The sequence below is a fragment of the Amphiura filiformis genome, chromosome 5, assembly GCF_039555335.1.
Source record: "Amphiura filiformis chromosome 5, Afil_fr2py, whole genome shotgun sequence".
NCBI lineage: Eukaryota > Metazoa > Echinodermata > Ophiuroidea > Amphilepidida > Amphiuridae > Amphiura > Amphiura filiformis.
This window is the reverse complement of record NC_092632.1, coordinates 64,691,114-64,711,164: the sequence shown is the minus strand read 5'-3', so window position 1 is coordinate 64,711,164 and position 20,051 is coordinate 64,691,114. Positions and strand designations below refer to the sequence as shown.

General features: G+C 37.0%; 1 protein-coding gene across 1 annotated transcript in view; it reads right to left on the bottom strand.

Annotated features, from left to right (window-relative positions):
• LOC140153549 (protein kinase C epsilon type-like) overlaps positions 1 to 20,051 on the bottom strand; it is a 133,524-nt gene that overhangs the window by 16,803 nt on the left and 96,670 nt on the right. Inside the window, 2 exon segments of the mRNA XM_072176328.1 lie at positions 5,523 to 5,616; positions 14,044 to 14,186. Coding sequence (XP_072032429.1) covers positions 5,523 to 5,616; positions 14,044 to 14,186 — 237 coding nt within the window.

Genomic DNA, 20,051 nt, shown 5'->3' with positions numbered 1-20,051 from the left:
TTTATTGACGCTGACTTTTTGTAAATTTGGGACCCCCCTTCTGGAGAAAATGCAAGCCCCTAGGTGTTTTGGGTAATTGTTTCTGTTATGGATATAAGCAGACCCATATAGCCACAAGAGGTATGCCTATGAGGGTGTGGTGCACTCCTCCAAATCGACAAAAATAAAATTTGAGGGGATTAAATCAACTTTTGCAAGTAAATTTATTTATGAAAAATTCCACTTTTTGTAAATTCTGCACCCCAGCAAAAATATCCCAGCTACAGGCCTGTACATAAGGATACTCAGTGCATTTTCATTTATCCAAATTGTAGCATGAACTGTGTAAATTATGCAAAACTAAGTACACTATCACTGCAAGCTGGCTTAAGAACCCCTTATTATCATATACATTAGGAAAACTACAGTTGCCAGATATTTGAATTTGCTCTACAACCAGCCTTTCAAGCTCTGTAATAGTTGATTTATTTTGCCCCTTTCTAACATCTGTGAAGAATTTGGTTCAATGCTAGGGTACTCCTCACAGAGATCTGAAATGCAGTCAATCGCAAGATACGCACGTTCATTCCTTGCTTAATGCAACTATAGCTATTTTTAGGCTTGTTTTCTGAAATAACCATTCTTTCAAGGTCGTTTTGGACCAAAATATTAATATTGAACTTGTATTGAAAAAATAATGAAATCAAAATAAACCAGCTATAGTGGTCAATAAGATAAGATGAAATACTTGGATGGAGAATCTGGATATTCTAGTTGAATTCCATACACCCCCCTATTCTTTGGTTCGGTAGTGATGTCAATGCGTTTTTGCATTTACGCTGCAAGCGTGCCAACAAACTGCCTTTGTATGTGTGCGTGTGTATGCTCTGCGCGATTGACTATAAGTGCATGATTTGATACTGCGTCTAGTGACATGCACACTTACGTCGCAACCGAACTTGCGGCGAACCATTGTATGAAGATAAGACCTTCAAAATCCAACACAGGGAGTGAGAATTTCAAACGGGGTTACCTAAATAGGTGACTCCATCTAAAATATACACCCCCATGTGGGAGATTAAGGTCATGTCTTCAATACAGGGTGTATGGATTTCAACTGGACTATCCAAATTATTTGCATTGCTTGCTCCCAACTTTCACCTCATCAACACCTCAACATTTCAAGTACCCCCATGCATAAATATGTAACCCTTGCCATGGATTCAATATTTTTTCTAGCTTCACCTTTAACGTGTAATTAAACACATAAATATTACCTTATGTCAATAGGCAAATGCCAAGCATGATTTGAGGCGCATACTCGACACATTTTCATTGGCAAAACCTCAAAAAGTATTATCTGTCAGCAGATCATAAATTATGGTAAGTTTCCAGGCAACATTGTACACAGCATTTCTCCCTATTTCTTCCCTTACATTATACTGAATATATTGACATACCCAGACATAATATATTTTTTAAATAATACTTGGTTTTGAGCAGGGGACGGGTTTGAGTGAGGACTGGGTTTTTTAAGCCATGCAAAGGACGTGCATAAAAAAGTACGTAAGTAAAGAAATAAAAACAAAATTCATGCAAAATATAAAAACTTGATACAAACCAGTGATTGTTGTGAACTAGATGACCAAATGATGTGATCAAGCACATTGAGGTTTTTTCCAAAAAATAATTCAGAGATATTCCTAAACCCCCCCCCTCGGCCTGACAAAATTTCTTTGCCCTCTCCCCCCTTTGAACATGCCCATTTTTGGGATTCCAATTTGCAAACCTTACATGGTCCAGATATATATATATTGAAAATTTGCATATAAGTCTTTCCATACTGTTAGAGTGATTTAAAAGGTGTCCCGTGAATATGTGCCAAAAATTGCTTGCCCCTCCTTTTGGCTGGCCAAAAATGCTTGCCCCCTCCCCAATTTTACCCTCCCCCAGTGCTCATAATTATTGCACAGCCCCTGTAGAAGCACCAAAACTTGATTTAGCCTGACAAAAATCTCATTCTGCTTGATCAAATCACATTAATTTCAACCCAACATGAAACTCTTTTCAAGACATTCAATAAACACAAAGTGTTACAATAATATGAACAGTATGTTCAGCCGAGACAAACATTTGACACTTCCCCGCCTCATAACTGTTCCACTTTGATGGTGTATTTCAGCATTCCATAACTTAACATAAATTATGCCAGAGAATTATGATTTCTTGGTATATAGCACATATTATCGTAGTAACTTTCCTACATTCAAAACTCCGCACAGTGAGAGAGAGAGAGAGCAGGAAACCGCTTAGCCTTTGCATACACTCACAAGCTGGGTGGTTCTTTACCACAGCACCCAGACCCTGTTTCACTGCTATATATGCGGCGTGCTCGTTGAGTGAAGTGGTGTAGGCACACTGAATTTTCACCTTTTTAGTTGCAATAAAGTTGTACAGAAAAAAGCAGCTCTTGTTTGTTTACATTTAGGACTTTGTATGGCAGTCAATTTCACGTTTTAATTTCATACGGATTTTCGGAACAGTGAATTGAAAATAAGAGTCCTCAAATATTTTTCCTATTGCTAGGATTGGGTAATCGTGTAATTTTGTTGTATCAAACTCTAGCCTAACCTAACACTAACCCTATACATAACCTTAAAACCATTGTAGCCTGAATACCCTAAGGTACCAGTAATTTGTGTACAGCAACGTAGATCAGAATTAATTTGCCCGAAAATGTGCAAATGACAGATTGAGCAAAAGGAACATAAAGAGATAGAGAGAGTGGAGGGAAGAAGGTCCTATAAAACCACAATTGTGGGGATATCTTGCATGACTCTCACCCAATTTTTGGCGACATACCGTAATTTTGGGGATATGCACAAGTCCATTATGTGAACATACAGTTTGATAATAGAGATGAGACACATTTTCAGTAGGGACCTCACACTGAGTGTTGAGATAGGGACTTCCAAGTGTCCCCACACTGAGTGTTAAGATAGACTTCTAAGAGTCCCCACATTGAGTGTTGAGATAGGGACTTCCAAGAGTCCCCACATTGAGTGTTGAGATAGGGACTTCCAAGTGTCCCCACACTGAGTGTTGAGATAGGGACTTCTAAGAGTCCCCACACTGAGTATTGAGATCGGGACCTCCAAGTGTCCCCACACTGAGTGCTGAGATAGGGACCTCCTAGTATCCCCACTAAGTGTTGAGATAGGGACCTCCAAAAAAAAATGAGTGTCCCCACACTGAGTGTTGATGAGATAGGGACCTCCAAGTGTCCCCATACTGAATGTTGAGATTGGGACCTCCAAGTGTCCCCACACTGAGTGTTGAGATACATTTTTTATCACATGTAGGGTTATACCTCAAACATGTTTCTAAAGGACTTTCAGAGGTAGGGTCTATCATGAATATGTACAATACTTATCTTTTTTACTGTCCCCACAAAAAGAGAGAGAGTGAGTGAAAAGAGAAAGAGAGAGCGAGAAGCCAGCCATTGTATGAAATGCACATAGGTCGGTTCCTCTTGTTGCAGTACCATTAATATTTATAACTATGTGTCTGATTTAGCTTCTGAATACCTGCTCCAGAAATGTAAATTGCAAACATCTATAAATAACCTTGTGTACGTATGAGCCATCAACATTGGATCTGCTGCCGATTTGACTTTTTTTCTATGGCCGAGGTGCTTAGAAAAGAATTACTGTTTGTGCACTAAATCTAGCAAAAACAAGTCTGTCATATCATGTGCATTTGGTGCCACTTGTTTAATACAATAGCAATTTCATCAACTAAAAAAAAAAAAATAATGCTAGTTATGAATAGAGAGCTGTCTCAAAAGCAACATTTGTTTAATTAAAATTTGAACCACCCACCTGGAGAGAAAGGCCTTCAGCAAATCATACATTGTTACAACTGAATATGCAACACTAGTAAAATCATTTATATCCAAGTGGAGGGAAAAATGACATTGCTGGAAATAAACCTGTAAGGTATAGTCATCTTATGCAAAGGAACTGTTGCAATTGCATTTTTTTTTAAAATGTCTACTTTTTTTTATTTTTTAAGAATTAAATATCTATATTTATTTCAAACATTCTTTTTTGGATTTCTTACACAGGGCAAATAGATCAGTAAATTGTGCACCATCTTAATGTATGGCCAACTACTGAAATATCAAGTTTCAATGGGGAAACACACACAAAAACAGCACCGTACCAATTTTTTTCAAATATTTTACCTGAAAATGTCTGGGTTTTTATAATAAATGATGGCTTACACTCCTTGTTTTCTTAGAATACAGTATGGCTTCCTTCAATATTCCAGGACTTTTAATAGTATCATTTTACTTATTTTTTATGCTGATACAAAATACCGCCAGTGCTCTATGAACATTATAATAAAAAGCGATACATTTTGCAAAATTGAGACTTAAAAAATTGTGACATGTGTGTGAACTTTTTTTTTAATATAATAATTCAAAACTACGCTCCCATGCTGATTTGTTAATACATGTAGGTTAAAGGAGTACTTTGCGATTCTAGCACCCTAAATATCCACATAAAAGGTTTATTCACAAAATTTGAGTAATTCTGATTTTGCGAGTTATGCGTGATTATGTACATTAGTACATTACATTGCTCCATATAGGTGCTGTGATTTTGATCTGTTAACAGAACGTAATATACAAAGTTCACAATATTTTTGGTAAACGAAATGAATCCACATGATATTTTGTGCACACAAACATTAAGTAGCCAGAAAATCTCAACTTTAATATAACAAATTAATTAAATTGGTCCACCAAACACCAACTACATTTTATGCATGCAAAATTCTGCAGTACAAAACTACCTGTCATGTTTACTTTCAGCTCCCCCTTCCCCCCCCCCCCAATCCAACCCCTTAATCATTAGCTTTTGTGGTGTGCGACAGTGGCGTAGCATCATAGGGGCACGGGGGCACGTGTCCCCCAATCGATCTGAAATTTTAAAAAATCCCGAAAAACGGCTTGTGGCCCCCAATCAGACCCGGTGCCCCCCCCCCCCCCCCCCCCCCCATGGTCGGTGCCCCCCTCCCAATGTGATGACCCACGCTACGCCACTGATGTGCGATGTGTTAATATATCACAACAATATTGACTGAAACAAGACATACACACAAACAAACAAACAAGTAAAAAACATACACATATGTAGACAAATCTGTAAATAACAGTAACAAATACCACATCCAATAGTCCCATCATAATATATCTCATATCTAATTAATAACTATGTTTATCCATCATTCAGTTTTGGTTGAAAACAAAAACTTGTTCCGAGCATAATTTATTTTTAAGAAATATGAATTGGTTTAATTTTTACCAATGACTTTTAACAAATTAAGCAATAGAAATTATAGACATGTGATATATTGTAAGATTTAAGAAGTATAAATAATAAACTTAGAATAATATTCACAATTTAGATATAGAATAATGAGAAAAAAAAAACATGCATCACTGCATGCCCTTTAAAAAACATTTCATGCCATACCTGCTAAATCAGCGGGCGCGGACTTTGGTGACGTAGGGAGGGAACTTGTGGACCTATCGTGGCCCAGCCTGCTGGGATACTCTGAGATTGAGGTCTGTTACCATGGAATGGAAAGAGTTGCCATGGAAACAACAGGTAACATCATCAGTGGTAGTAGAAGCAGGATGTAACATCAGATGGGTCAGAGGGTAGAGGAATCGAGTCAAGATGGTGGTTTAGAACGCACGGATGGATTGATGGACCAACACACCAACGGGATGGAACACACAGGTTGTAGGTAGGTCAACATATAATATAAAGAGGGAAAAATAAAAAAACAAGCAAAAATTATGATAATATGAAATAAATGGAAGTTTAATCAAAAATGCTGACAGAAGAAATAGTTATAGTGGATGCTTCTGGCCACATGTTTCATTTACTGAGAAAAAATTTCATTTGTGCAACCAAAGAGAAAACAACCGACAAAATGGTGGTTATTGTTAATGTTAACTGTAGTAAAAAAACAACTGTGGGGTAGAAGCATCCACTACCTATGCGCACCATGTGATGGCGCTCTTTACCTGGGCCAGCAGTTGGCATATCCTCCAAAGCAGCAGCCTCTGCTGACTGACTGATGGCAGCCTATGTAGGTGCAATAAATATATCAGTTGTATATACATTATCAACAAACATGTCAGTCAGAAATTGTGTGGGGTTGCATAGCCAACCTACTTTGGCTAGTAACATACACATTGTTATGTTGCATGATGTTCAATGGTACCTTTATATTTCATTTTCTTTTCAGGATATCCCTTTTTTTTTTTTAATGCTTTCACCCAAATTTCACTGGTTAGGTAGACTACTCACAACCAATTCCACTTAGATTTGCAACTCACTGAAAGGGTCTCTCAACATTAAAGGAAGTCAATATATATCAGAGAGCCGAGGTTTTACTGAACGTCACCTTTACAACTACAGTATAATATTTTGCAAAGACCGTTCACAATTTCCGATTTGGTACTATTAACAGAGCAAACAGACAGTTGGGTTCTGATTGGCTAATTGAATCACATGTAGCATCACATGACGCAGGCATGATCTAGTGCTTTTTACGCGATGATCAGGACAAGCAGTCGACCGGAGTGAAAGGTCTGTGCAAAATACTGTAACAAGATTTATAGTAGCTGGGGTTTATTTATACTTATCAAAGCTATTGAAACCCCCATGTCAAAGTATTTTCTGACAACTCAAGCCCATAACTTTGACACATTATCTAGACACTTCTTCTTGGAGTACATAACTTAATGCTGTCCTAATGGCGGCATTCACTGGAGTCAGGGCCAAGAATCGTTGCTGGTGTATGAACAGCTCAACCCTCTGATACAGACTTCTCTAATGAAGGATTAAAATCCAAATTATTCAATGATATTCATTTAAGATTTGAAGAATTGTGGCAAGTAACAAAGTTTTTGAGTTGAATTGAACATATCCAATGAAGCGAGGCCAAACTAAAATTGAAAATTAAGTTGAAAGTTTTGATCACATTCCTAGCCAACAGCCAACCAAATATGGTCCAGGAGGCAGTGATGACAACATGGAAAACGTCCCACTTCAAAATGGGTGATAATGTACTGCCATTTTCCCTACATCCCAGTTATGCACTATACCAGGGGGTTGCATACTATATAATTGGAGACAGAATTAAAAATACTAGTTTGAGTCTGACGTCATCTGTCAATCAAACTCTGGCACGGTTTGTTTACCAGTGTTGTGATGATTGAATTTCTGACGCCGCAGTAAAACATCATGCCTTATGGCTAATTTTGCACCTTTAAACATACAAACCATGTCAAAAATTAGGTCTTGGTAATATGGAACTTTCTTTACTGGAGGCACAATGCCAACAATACCTAAAAAAGTTGATTTTTATCTTGTAAAAGTACCATATATTTTACACCATTTTCTGCAATTCCTTTTCTCTGATGAAGGCACCGTATGAATCAACCATCCTTTTACATGTTAGTAACCAATGCTAGGTTGTGGGGAGTTGATCGTCAAGACGCAAACTGGTATTTTTATATCTGGCTCTGATTAAATCATATCCGTGCACGAGTTTTAACACAATGCATAAAACCCAACATTCAAATATGAGACACATTTGGACATGAGTATATTACCCACTGATGGAAGTACCCTCTGGAATAGTGCACTGTAGGCTAAGGGAAGAAGACCCGTGGGCTATTCCAGTTAAAATCCATACACTCCTGTGGTCAACATGACCTTTAATGTGGTATTTGAGGCATTTTAGTTGAGTAAAGCAAGGCATTCTTTTCAATATGCCTTTTGTTTGAAGCAAATCGGACATACAGTTTTCAAAATATATCAATTTATATTTGCTTGTGTATCTTTTTGTTTTTATCAATAATCAATCAAGTTAATGAGCTAAAATGACTAGGGAAGCTCATTAATATGTAATTTTTGCCAATATTTTGCTAAAAATCTATGCATAAATGTTCAGGGTACTTTTATTTTGCATACTTTTGCCTTAGAACTTGGTCAAAGTGTTTCTAATAAGTTCTAATGCAAATTAGCTCATTAATTATGCAATTATGCAAATTAGAGGGCCGGGTTCACTATATAATACATTCGAATATATTAGAAACACCAAGTTTCAAGGCAAAAGTATTCAAAATAAAAAGTACCTGAACATTTATGCTTGGATTTTTAGCAAAATTACATGTTGATAAGCCTTTACAGTCATTTTAGCTCATGAACTACATTGATTATTGATAAAAACAATAAAATAAGAAAATATAAATTGATGTATTATGAACACCGTATGTCCGCTATATGCTTCAAACAAAGGGCATATTGATCAGTATACTTTACCTTACTCAACTGATCTATTGAAAACATGCTCAGAGCATTTTCTGATTTCCAGAAATATCCTCATATACCACCTTAATCTCCGACACAGAGAGTCTGTGTGAATTTCAAATTGGGTTACTATGACTCCATTTGAAGTCTACACCCCCTCTGTGGGAGATAAAGTCCAAGTTTTCCATAAGGGGTGTACGGATTTCAACCGGAACAGCCCTATAACTCTTTGATGTGTGTTTTGATTAATGTGCAAAAATATATGCATGGATTTGTTTTTCTTTCCAGTGCTTTTAATGGTTTCATTCTCAAATGGAATATATATGAGTGATATAATTTCTTGGAAACTACTTCAAATGAATTCCATGAAGTTTTCTCTTATCAAATAAATATTGTTTCAAAATAGATGAATATGACAAGCAAGGCTATTGTGGCTATAACATGGTCTATTGTATGAAGTGCTGGTTTTCATTCATGTTATGAAAGAATATAGTACAGAACGACATGAAGCTACACAACAACAATAATGACCATGAGAATTATGATACTCCCCCCTTCCCATTTTCAAAAATTAGATTTAATAACAAAATTGATGTAATCATTAAAAGCTACCGATAATGATGGCTAACTGACTGAGAGAGAGAGAGAGAGAGAGAGAGAGAAAGAGAGAAAACGATATCATCCACTAAAAAGATATTTACCCCTGATACCATATCAGATTGAGGATAACTATCCTGTAAAGAGGACTGAAAACAAACATACACTTGTATCCATCAACAAACCAGGTTCGATACACTGCCTCACAATACGCATTATCACTAACTACCAGTGGCGGCGCCAAGAGGGAACATGGGGGCAAATTTTTCCCCAAGTAAAAACCCAAAATTACTTAAAATTTCCACTTCTTGCAGCAATTTTGGCGCAAAATTTGTTGATTTTGCCCCCCTGAAATTCACTTTGCCCCTCAATGCCCCCCCGATAAAAATCCTGGCGCCTCCACTGCTAACTACATTATACAACATCACAACTGTAGCAAATAGCATTGCACAGGCGATACACAATCAAAAAAAAACTTTATAGAAGATACAAACAGGCTAAAAATGGAAGTGTATAGACAATTTGTTTTACCGAAACTAATTGAAAAAAAAAAGTATTCAAGCATCACACTAAACAAACTACTTTGCCTCATAGGACAAAATCCGGTCAATCAAGGTCTGGAAACCACACACACATGCACAAAACACACATGGCACACCCCACTGCACAAGTTGTATATTCTAAAAGTGGCTATTAATTGAAAAATGATTTAATACAGGGTTTTACACAAGGAAAACTAGGTTTCAGTTCTTGACTAAAATGTAAACATAACATAATAACAGCACTAGTGCTCCTTGCTCTTCTAATTGATCAATGGGTTTACATTCCCACTCCAAAAAAATTTGAAAGTTACATGTTCATATAGTAAAATGATTAGGGGTATAAATTGGATTAAATTTGTATCACATTTAAACATATAGTGTGTCTCCTGTTAAGTAATGCCATGTTGGATTTCGCAGTCGCAGATTTGAATCGTGCACGCTATAATCCCCCGGACGTATACACATATGCACAAGGGCGATTTATCTGTACACTGGCAACACAACCGTGTAATGGAAATTATTCGAATCTGCCACTGCAAAATCCAACATGGTGTTACTCTCAAGACAAGATGCACTATGGTTATGTTAGTTTCATACGGTAATAGCAAACCCTCCGTATTTTCAGCATGTGACCACAGCTGACCAATATGCTAAGAGAATTTCTCTGATCATAAACCCTTGTATTCCTTGCATAACTTTCTGATTCCTCTACTATGTAAAATAATATTTAAAAGCAAAACACTAGCATGCAGTCAGTCAATTATGCTTGTTACCGGCTTAAATGCCTACTAGCACATTTACACTTAAGGCGATGCTGACCATTTGAGGTGATTTTAATCCAAAAAATATCTGATAGAAAACATCTTCAATATATATATACAACAAGATTGTTTTGATCCATTTTTATTTCATGAACTTGAAGGGATCTAGAATGAGCGTTTATGGCGTTTCGACAGTATTTTTTGTGGGACATGAGAGCACCTCAGACGTATCAAATTGCATTCTGAATACTGAAGCATGTCTTTCTGATATCAAATAATTTTCATTTTTGAAATTCACGATATAATACAAATTTTATGACAAATTATTAAAATTTGATATTTTTCAAATTTTGATATATAACAGTCCTCGAAATAAATTTTATGAATCTAATGATATATTCTTAAAGTGTATGTAGCTGGGAGGAAAAGCCGACGATCAATTGAAAATTTTGACCTTTTATATTGAAGATATGGATATTTTCCCCAAAAAGACCTAATTTTTTTTGGTTTTTTTGGAAAAAAAATACATATCTTCAATACGAAAGGTCAAAATTTTCAATTGATGGTCGGCTTTTCATCCCACCTACATACACTTTAAGTATAAATCATCAGATTTATAAAGTTTACTTCAAGTACTGTTAAATATCAAAATATAAATTTTAATGATTTGCCATAAAATGTGTATTACATTGCTAATTTCAAAAAATCAAAATTATTTGATATCATCAGGACATTCTTCGAATTCAGAATGCAATTCGATATGTCTGATGTGCTCTAATGTCCCACAATAAATACTGTCCAAACGTTCATACCCCTTCCCTTAATGAAAGTAGGAAAGCGTCATACTAAAGAAGCGTCAAACTAAAGAACTAGCAACCCTTCTATTTCAAAACAAAAAATGAAATTAGATATAATAAGAAATAAAAATTCTGAAGAATATCGTTTTGGAAGCTGCTTCAAACAATTCCCAACTAAAACGCCATTTGTGCCATCCATTAAAAAAAACCACTTTTGTTATTTTTAATCCAAAAAATACACTAATGGAAAGTGATGTTCAACTGTTAATTTCAATGCCAATGAATAAAAATCACAAAGTAATGTTTGGTTGCACCACATTGCGCGCTTGAATAATAGACAACCTTTTCAGTGCTCATAGAGCAAGATTTCTACCATCACTAAGTCACCAGCTATCACTAGGATCCAAAACATTCTCATCTATCATCGCACAGTTCTTTAACCCCAATACATTTGTACATTCATTGAATGACCTTTGACAATTTGGGTACAAAAACTTGTACTCTGCAACTTGAGGTCAAATTTTGCACTATGATTGTTTAATTGAGGTTATTAGACTATGCCATTGGGATGAGACCATTGTGGTCCATAGTGTATATGGCTTTTCTCTTATCTCTCATTCTAAAAAAAGTATTCATTTGTCATATTGGTCTTGACATTTCGTCACTAGCGCCCCATGTGATACTCCGCTCATTTATCATCCAATTTCAGTGTGTAATTCTCAAGAATGCCCACAGAAGACACAACACGCTCGCTGACTTGACTTGTTCATGGCAAGGAGGTTAACAGCGTACTAGTACAGAATCAATGCCAATGAGAAAAAAGGAAAGAAACAAGTCGAGGCATTACCAATGACCTTGTGTCTCCTGCAACGTTGGTCAAACATGAGCTAACACAATTTGCATTGGTTATTTGGCAACATTGCCCTCGATTAGCCGGATATCTGGCTTTAATCAAAGCATCTTGTAGTATCAGATACCCGACTTTTTTAATTGAATCACATCAACATAAAACTCACTATAGTTTGATCAGCTCGTAATTGCCAGGCCTTATAACATCGCAGATTAATATTAATATATTTTATTTTAAGAATTTTATTCTAAGAACTTTCTTGTAACTCACCAGAAGTATCACAAATTATTATTTAACCCTTTGAACCCTGGCCTACCACATAGTCCCGTACATCCAACCCTGAGCTTCCTAATGCACTCGAAAATCACCTCAGCATTTTGCCCGTCACGCCAAAAGAAAAGGTCTCCAACCCCTGAACCCCGGTCTCCCAGATAGCCAAAGGATTCCGATGTAAACAAAACATATCGCAATTGATGTTACGTGTTACGAGCTGATCAAACTATGAGAGTTCTGGTATTGTGGATAATGAGACATGCAGATCTTCTTTTCTATTCTCTTCATCATTCAATAGCCTAACAGATTGGGCAATTCCAGTTGAAATACATACACCCACTATGCAAGACATGAACTTAATCTTCCACACATACAGGGAGTGTGCATTTTAAATGGGGTTACCTGAATGGGTGACTCCATCTGAGATTCACACCCTGTGTGTGGAAGATTAAGGTCATGTATTCCATAGGGGTGTATGGATTTCAACTGGAATAGTTCATTTGGTGATCCAAATTACCAACAAGGAGTCCTAATTTTTGGTTCATCTTTTCATATTTCTTTCCACATTTGAACAAGATCTGTTTTTCTCTTTTGCTATTTTTCTATCATTGATCCCTATTATGAACAAAAATTGAATCTAAAAATGCCAATACTGAAAAGTACACTCTTCCCACATGAAGTCTATTCAACGTCCAAAAAAACCGAGGGTCTAATTTTTCATAGCCACTTCCTAAAACATGCAGAATTAGCTAGGACTAATGTTAACAATCAAGGGAATAAAAACAAACTAATTATAACTACAAGTGGAATAAAAACAGGCATCGATTTTAAGGTGCATTTCAGGATGAGGATAAAAACAGAGAAAATTGCATTGCCTTTTTCCGACCCCAAAATCTGAAAATCTAAAGTCACATGCTTTTTTTTTTTCATATATAAATTTTCATATTTTGAGTATAAAATTTGTAAAATGTTTTTCCTATTTTCAATTTGTACCACAAAAGTCTGATAAATTGGTTTAGCATCATATTTTACGGGGAACATTTAATATTGTCTATGGCAAAATATACATTTTTTTTTCATAACAATATACCGACTCCATTTCCGAGCTGTAAGTGCAAAACAAATTTTGATTTGGCCTAATCAGTGATTTTAAAATTGGTTTTGTGACTGCATTTATTGATAACCTTTTTGTAATCATAATCTAAGGCTTGATGCTTTGATTTTAATGCAGAGTGTTAATAACACAATGGAATGTAAGTCATGCTGTATTATCTCTCAGACCATTGTGTCAACCATTGTTGTTAGCATCACAATACACCATTTCAAAGAACACAATTCTGCCTCATCTTGATAAGTAACAGTTTCAAAAAAGTTTGCCGACGGAGAAATGCCCCTTTGTGATTGTCATTTTTATTTCCACTTCAAAAACACGGGTCAAGAACAAGGAAGCTGTAAAAACTGGAATACAAAATCTAAAGCAAGTCTGACCAAAGAAATAATAACAAAAACAAACAACAATTGCATGCCAGCACTACACCACCACACCGGGGTAGGATAATCTACAGATGATGACGGGATTATGATGCATAGGGTAGCCACAATAACACCACACTTGTACCTTTTTTCTTCTTCCCCGCTTGTTTGTGATAGCTCATCGCTTTTAACGCCTATTAATGATAGCATCTCGGCCATTTTCTTTTGATCAACGCCGCAACTATTCGCTACATTGCTTTGACATCGTTTGTGGATATTCACTTTACAGGCTGTATTGAAATTGAGAGGAATAAAAAAAAGCGGAAGAAAGTCTAGTTTAGTACTTCTGAGACTTCCTTTGTTTCCATTTACCTTTTTCCTTCTTCCAGAGTTGATCAGCTTATCGGGCGTGGACCCGTGTATTTCTCTCAGTATATCGGCCAGTTTCTTTTTATTTATTCCACAACCAGGTGCTACGTTGGATTGACATCTCTTATGGATGTTGGTTTTACAAGCTGTGTTTGAAGGAGAGCAAAAATCGGAACACATCAACAAAATATCTTAATTAGTAACAATGATGTATACAGGGATATGGTATGCGTTGGCCACCAGTTCTCAGTTCTACAGTTAAATCAAACTCAATGAGGAAGTATAGGACACAATATACATGCTATAAAACACTTTGTCATGGAGGAATGTATTTTGTTGCTTCAGTTGTACTCTGCTTATTACTACTGAGAAAACAAGAGCAATCCACTCAACAGTAAGCTGTAAAAAATAGAAAAAAACATTTAATGTATAAAACAAACATGCACAGTAATTTAATGTTGAAAAAGAAATTTTAATACAAATTTTTGGGCCTCTCCTTTCATCAGGTGACAGTATAGTGTTGTGGCATACACTATGGAAACATTTAAAACATGATGAAAGCGCGAGCACGAGTGCGTAGGTAAAAGCGTTCTGAGTGACAATCGAGTAAAGCAAAGGATCCATCCTTTGGTTCCCTGCTGGTCAGTTGGAACAGATTTTCTCTGTTTTCATATCAAGTTAGCAGTAAACAACAGTAAACTGTGTTATTTTCAGCAGCCCAAGACACTCCATTAACCATTTAGCATCATCCAGCTCTATAAATAAGGTGCAGAACCCTTACCATCTTACATTTTAGTATCAACCTTCGTAGCCAGGAGTGGATGCAAGGACATTCCTCAGTCCATTCTTTGTCAGAGACAATTTCAGGCAAGTGCAAGCTAATTGTGCAATCTGCAGGTCTCAAATACACATCACTGCACTGTACTTCAAAGTGGCAAATCTACAATATACTCCACTTGAAATCCATACACCCCCCTATGGAAGACATTACCTTAATCGCTCACACAGGGGGTGTAAGTTTCAAATGGAATCACCCATTCAGGTAACCCCATACTGCATATACACATTCCCTGTGTGGAAGATTAATGATGTGTCCCCCATAGGGGGTGTCGATTTCCCTTGGAACAGCCCATTACAAATTCACATGGAAACGAGCATTAACATTGTGAAAAGTATTCTTTTTTTGACGTACCACTTTGGCAAGTAACAGAAGACAGCGCTCAATATATTTCTATTGATTTGTATGCAGAGCTAGTAGCTTTTACATTACTTTTATCCTTGTGACTCAACTAAAGTCTGTATGCGACAGTCGACTTAAAAACATTTGACATCATGTAGTGGGTGAATGTAAATACGACGTACAGCAATGCGTAGTGCTAGTCTCTGAAGCTTGAGGTCCGGGGAAGCATACCTGGGGATCAAAAGGCTCGCTAGTATATTAAAAGAAAAAACATTCTGGGGTCTACTTGTAATTATAAAAAATATGATTACAAAATAAATCTGGATGCTTTGCCGTAAATTCACTTTACATCCGACCTTGCCCATGTCAGCTGTTGTCTTCATTTGATCTAATGATAATAAGACTGAAATGAAGCTAGTTTGAGTAAGTCAAATTTTTCTTAGTTGTGTGACCAGTTGAAATTTACCTCAACATGAAATGAAGCCGTTTGAAGGGTATCAATGTGCATCATTGGTTTTTATTTGGCTAAAGAAAACACATGAAACCTGCAAAATGGCCTAACACAATCTGTGCCGATAATTTGAGCCTCCATCGTTCATTGCAGATTTCTATGATTTCTAAGAAAGTAACTGAAATGAACACTCCTTTCCCAATGATTGTGATTAATTACAGATTGCAACTTTTCTTTCTCTGTGAAGCAATAATATCTGTTTATTATGTCCACTATTCTGCACCAATTGTTTTCAGAAATTTAATCTCTCCCTAAATTAAATTGCTCACTACATTTAAAAGAAATTTGCTTTACTTGAATTACCTGATTCTAACTTGGATCTTCATACACATGCACATCCACTTCTGACACCCTCATTGGGCTATTTCACTTGAATTTTACACTACCTCTGTGGAAGATTTGGGAAATATCTTCCACAAGGAAAGTATGTTTTTCAAATGTAACTGGTCAAGGCTAATCATTTTGAAACCCATACTCCCCCTGCATTATGGCTTCCTCGGCTGGGGTGAGTTTTTCAAATGGAAATTGTCTATTCTATTCAAAGCTCATACTCCCTCTGTGGAAGACTTTACCTAAATCTTCAACAGGGGTAGTGAGGATTTTGAATGGAATAGCCCATTCATTCTACATGTCTTACACATGACCTCTGATGGACACACATTCTTCCAGGTCAATGGCCCTATTTCTGCTCAAATATTTTACATATAAATATCTAAATTATTTTGTTATTCTAAATTGTATTTTCAACCATTGCTTGTACTGTATAATTGTTTTCCCTCCACTACCATAAAGGCATAAATCAAATGGTGCTGTCTGCCATAAACCGGCTAAGTTAGCCAACTCTAAAAGAAAGCTTCAGGCTTGGTGATAAGATCACATCTATATACAACACTTCCATCAACAAAGTGGGAGAGAAGGGATGATAATGACAGTGCTATTTCAAATTAATTATATGATACTAAACATAATCATGAAGAGGTTCACTGGGTTTGTAGAAACTCGTACTGAATATGTAATCTTGTCAAAACCAAAAATTGTTTACTGACCTGCTAGTAAGGGACTGGACGGTAAGGGACTGGACGGTAAGGGACTGGACAGTAAGGGACTGGACAGTAAGGGACTGGACAGTAAGGGACTGGAGAGTAAGGGGCTGGACATTAAGGGACTGGACAGTAAGGGACTGGACAGTAAGGGACTGAACGGTAAGGGACTGAACGGTAAGGGACTGGACAGTAAGGGACTGGACAGTAAGGGACTGGAGAGTAAGGGGCTGGACATTAAGGGACTGGACGGTAAGGGACTGGACGGTAAGGGACTGGACGGTAAGGGACTGGACAGTAAGGGACTGGACGGTAAGGGACTGGACAGTAAGGGACTGGACAGTAAGGGGACTGGACAGTAAGGGACTGGACAGGAAGGGCCTAAGGGACTGGACGGTAAGGGACTGGACAGTAAGGGACTGGACGGTAAGGGACTGGACAGTAAGGGACTGGACGGTAAGGGACTGGACAGTAAGGGACTGGAAAGTAAGGGATTGGACAGTAAGGGACTGGACATTAAGGGACTGGATAGTAAGGGACTGGACAGTAAGGGACTGGAGAGTAAGGGACTGGACATTTAGTGACTGGACAGTAAGGGACTGGACAGTAAGTGACTGGACAGTAAGGGATTGGAAGTAAGTGACTGGACAGTAAGTGACTGGACAGTAAGGGACTGGACAGAAAGGGACTGGACAGTACCTGACTGGACAGTAAGGGACTGGACAGTAAGGGCTAGTAAGGGACTGGACAGTAAGGGACTGGACTTCTATTGATGTACTGAAGTTGGATTGACATACATCACTCTGAAGATGGCCATTGTCCAATATGGTCGAAACTGTCTGGTCAGTAAACAATTTTTGATTTTGTCAAGATGAAAAATTCAGCATATTGTAAGAGTACAAAACAGTTTATGTATAAATGTTTATTTTACTTTGCAATTTTGTACCAGTTTGTCATTCAATTGTTCTCACTACTTTATTGTAAATTGTTATCATGGTTCTTGTTCCTGCTAAACTTGGACATCTGAATTCTAAATAATATTAGCAAGTCAAATGGGATATACAGGTGTTCACCATTTCAGATATAACACCTCAGGCGAGAAAATACCTCAAACACACTTTGCATATTAACAATTAGATTTATTAGGTTATTTTGGCAGGATATGCACCAATTTTTGCCATTATTGATGATATTTTTTCACTATAATCAATCAAATCAAATCACACCACATGAATGTAATAGCCTCTAGCACTATCTGCCAATTTGCAATTTACCTAGTCTCAGATGCAAGCTAATTTTGTATTGTCAATGTTCATTTTCCAAATGCATCATACAGGGTGATCAACAGTCATTGTGTCCAAAACTTCTGCCCTAAATAATATCATAATAGAAAATAATGCTACAGTTTGTGCAGCTGTAAGTGGGATTGAGAAATTAATTCATATCAGAAATAATTGCAGTTTCAAAGTGAAATCCTCCCAAAGAGGTTATAATAAAGAGTCATAACTTTGTCATTATTGGCATCGCTCATGAAGCCTGGGAAATAAATAAGAGTTTCTCCTCATTATTTCACCATATGCCTGTCAAAATTTGATTCTTAGTATACATATGCTACATGATATATGATATGATATGATATGATATGATATGATATGATACATGATATGATATGATATGATACATGATATGATATGATGTGTACAGCCATATCAAAATGATGCACTTGTCCGCTACTACATGTATCTCTTTTTACATATTAGCTAGGAATAAGTACTCGACTCATCTCAAGTGGAGGTCATTTCAAATCATCCCCAAAGTCACAAGGTTTAGGAATACAAAGAACATTCCTTGGGGATGATTTGAAGTGACCTCCACTTTGATGAGTCTGGTATTTATTCCTAGCTATTATGTAAAATCAGACACATGCAGCAAGCCAACAAGTGCACCCTTTTGATATGGATGTACACATATAATGATATGATATGATATGATACGATATGATATGATACGATTTTATTTTATTTGCACAAAATTGAGGCCAAATTACATTTATACACAAACAAAATATAAGCAAAATACTATGATAAGATTAGCATTATATATAACAAGATATCAAATAAAAATATACAATATCAGAACACAAGGCAGCCAAGAAGAAACAAGACCAACAGTAAGGCAATGCTGGAGAGGAGGCAGAGTTATGATGCGTTACTGTTTAATAACCCGACAAAGTAAGGGACTGGACTCCTACCTAGCAAACCTATTGGTGCGCGCAGGGAGCAGGGTGAGGTTGGTATTGTTTCTCAATTGTCTGCAATGCACAAAATGTTGCAATACTGTAAAGACACCAAATAACCATTTATTTCAGGCTATCACAGATGTATTCTGGAGGTACAGCATTTTGTTCCTCATTCTGACAATTCAATATGGGCCAAATTCCCAAGTCATTACACAGTCTAAACTCTTTGAAAAAGATAAATTGATAAATCCTCTGCATCTTGTGCAAGATGTTTCCAGGAACAACATTGATATGAATGCCGCCCTAGACATAATATTGTACAAAAATATCTTGTTAGAGGGTAAATAGGGGCAAACAAATTTTCTCATGGTACTGCTATAGACATTACCAATGAGGTCAGATTCAGGAAATCAACAAAAATATCACCTATAAAATAGTTGTCTCATTAACATCTTTTTTTAAAAAATCAGTTGCTTGTTTTACTTGCATATTTCAGGTGGTTTTCCCAAACCACCACAGCTTTCTGTATCCTCCCCTCCATCATAATTCCCACATCAGATGCTTCCAGTCCAGTGTCCTGCTTGAGTACATCTACATATGTAAGGGCTCATATTGAAATTCCCTTACACAGGAAGGTGTGCGCCATCCTGCTACTTTCCTGTGCTAGCCTTCTTTTGTTAAAATCCTGGGCAGGGTGTATCACTGATGCATATAATCCATCCGTTTTATGACCAAGCTTTCCTGACGCACGCGCTTAGCGAGGGGAATCCTGCCTTCTTTCTGTGTGAAAACGTGGTAGGGTATTTCAATATGAGCCCTAAGGGACAGTCTACCAGGGTTTTTTGTTCCATGTTTCGGTGGCCAATTGGTGACAGGTTCACTCTTACTCCTGAAGCAGTGTCCACCAACACATATCCTTCTTTCTCGGATCTTCTCTGAGAGTCTTGGAAGGTCTCTGTAGAGCTCTTTGTTGCTTTCCAGTGGATACTGTACACTGGGATTCAGTACGTTGGTAGCAGTAAACCATTCCATCAGCATCCT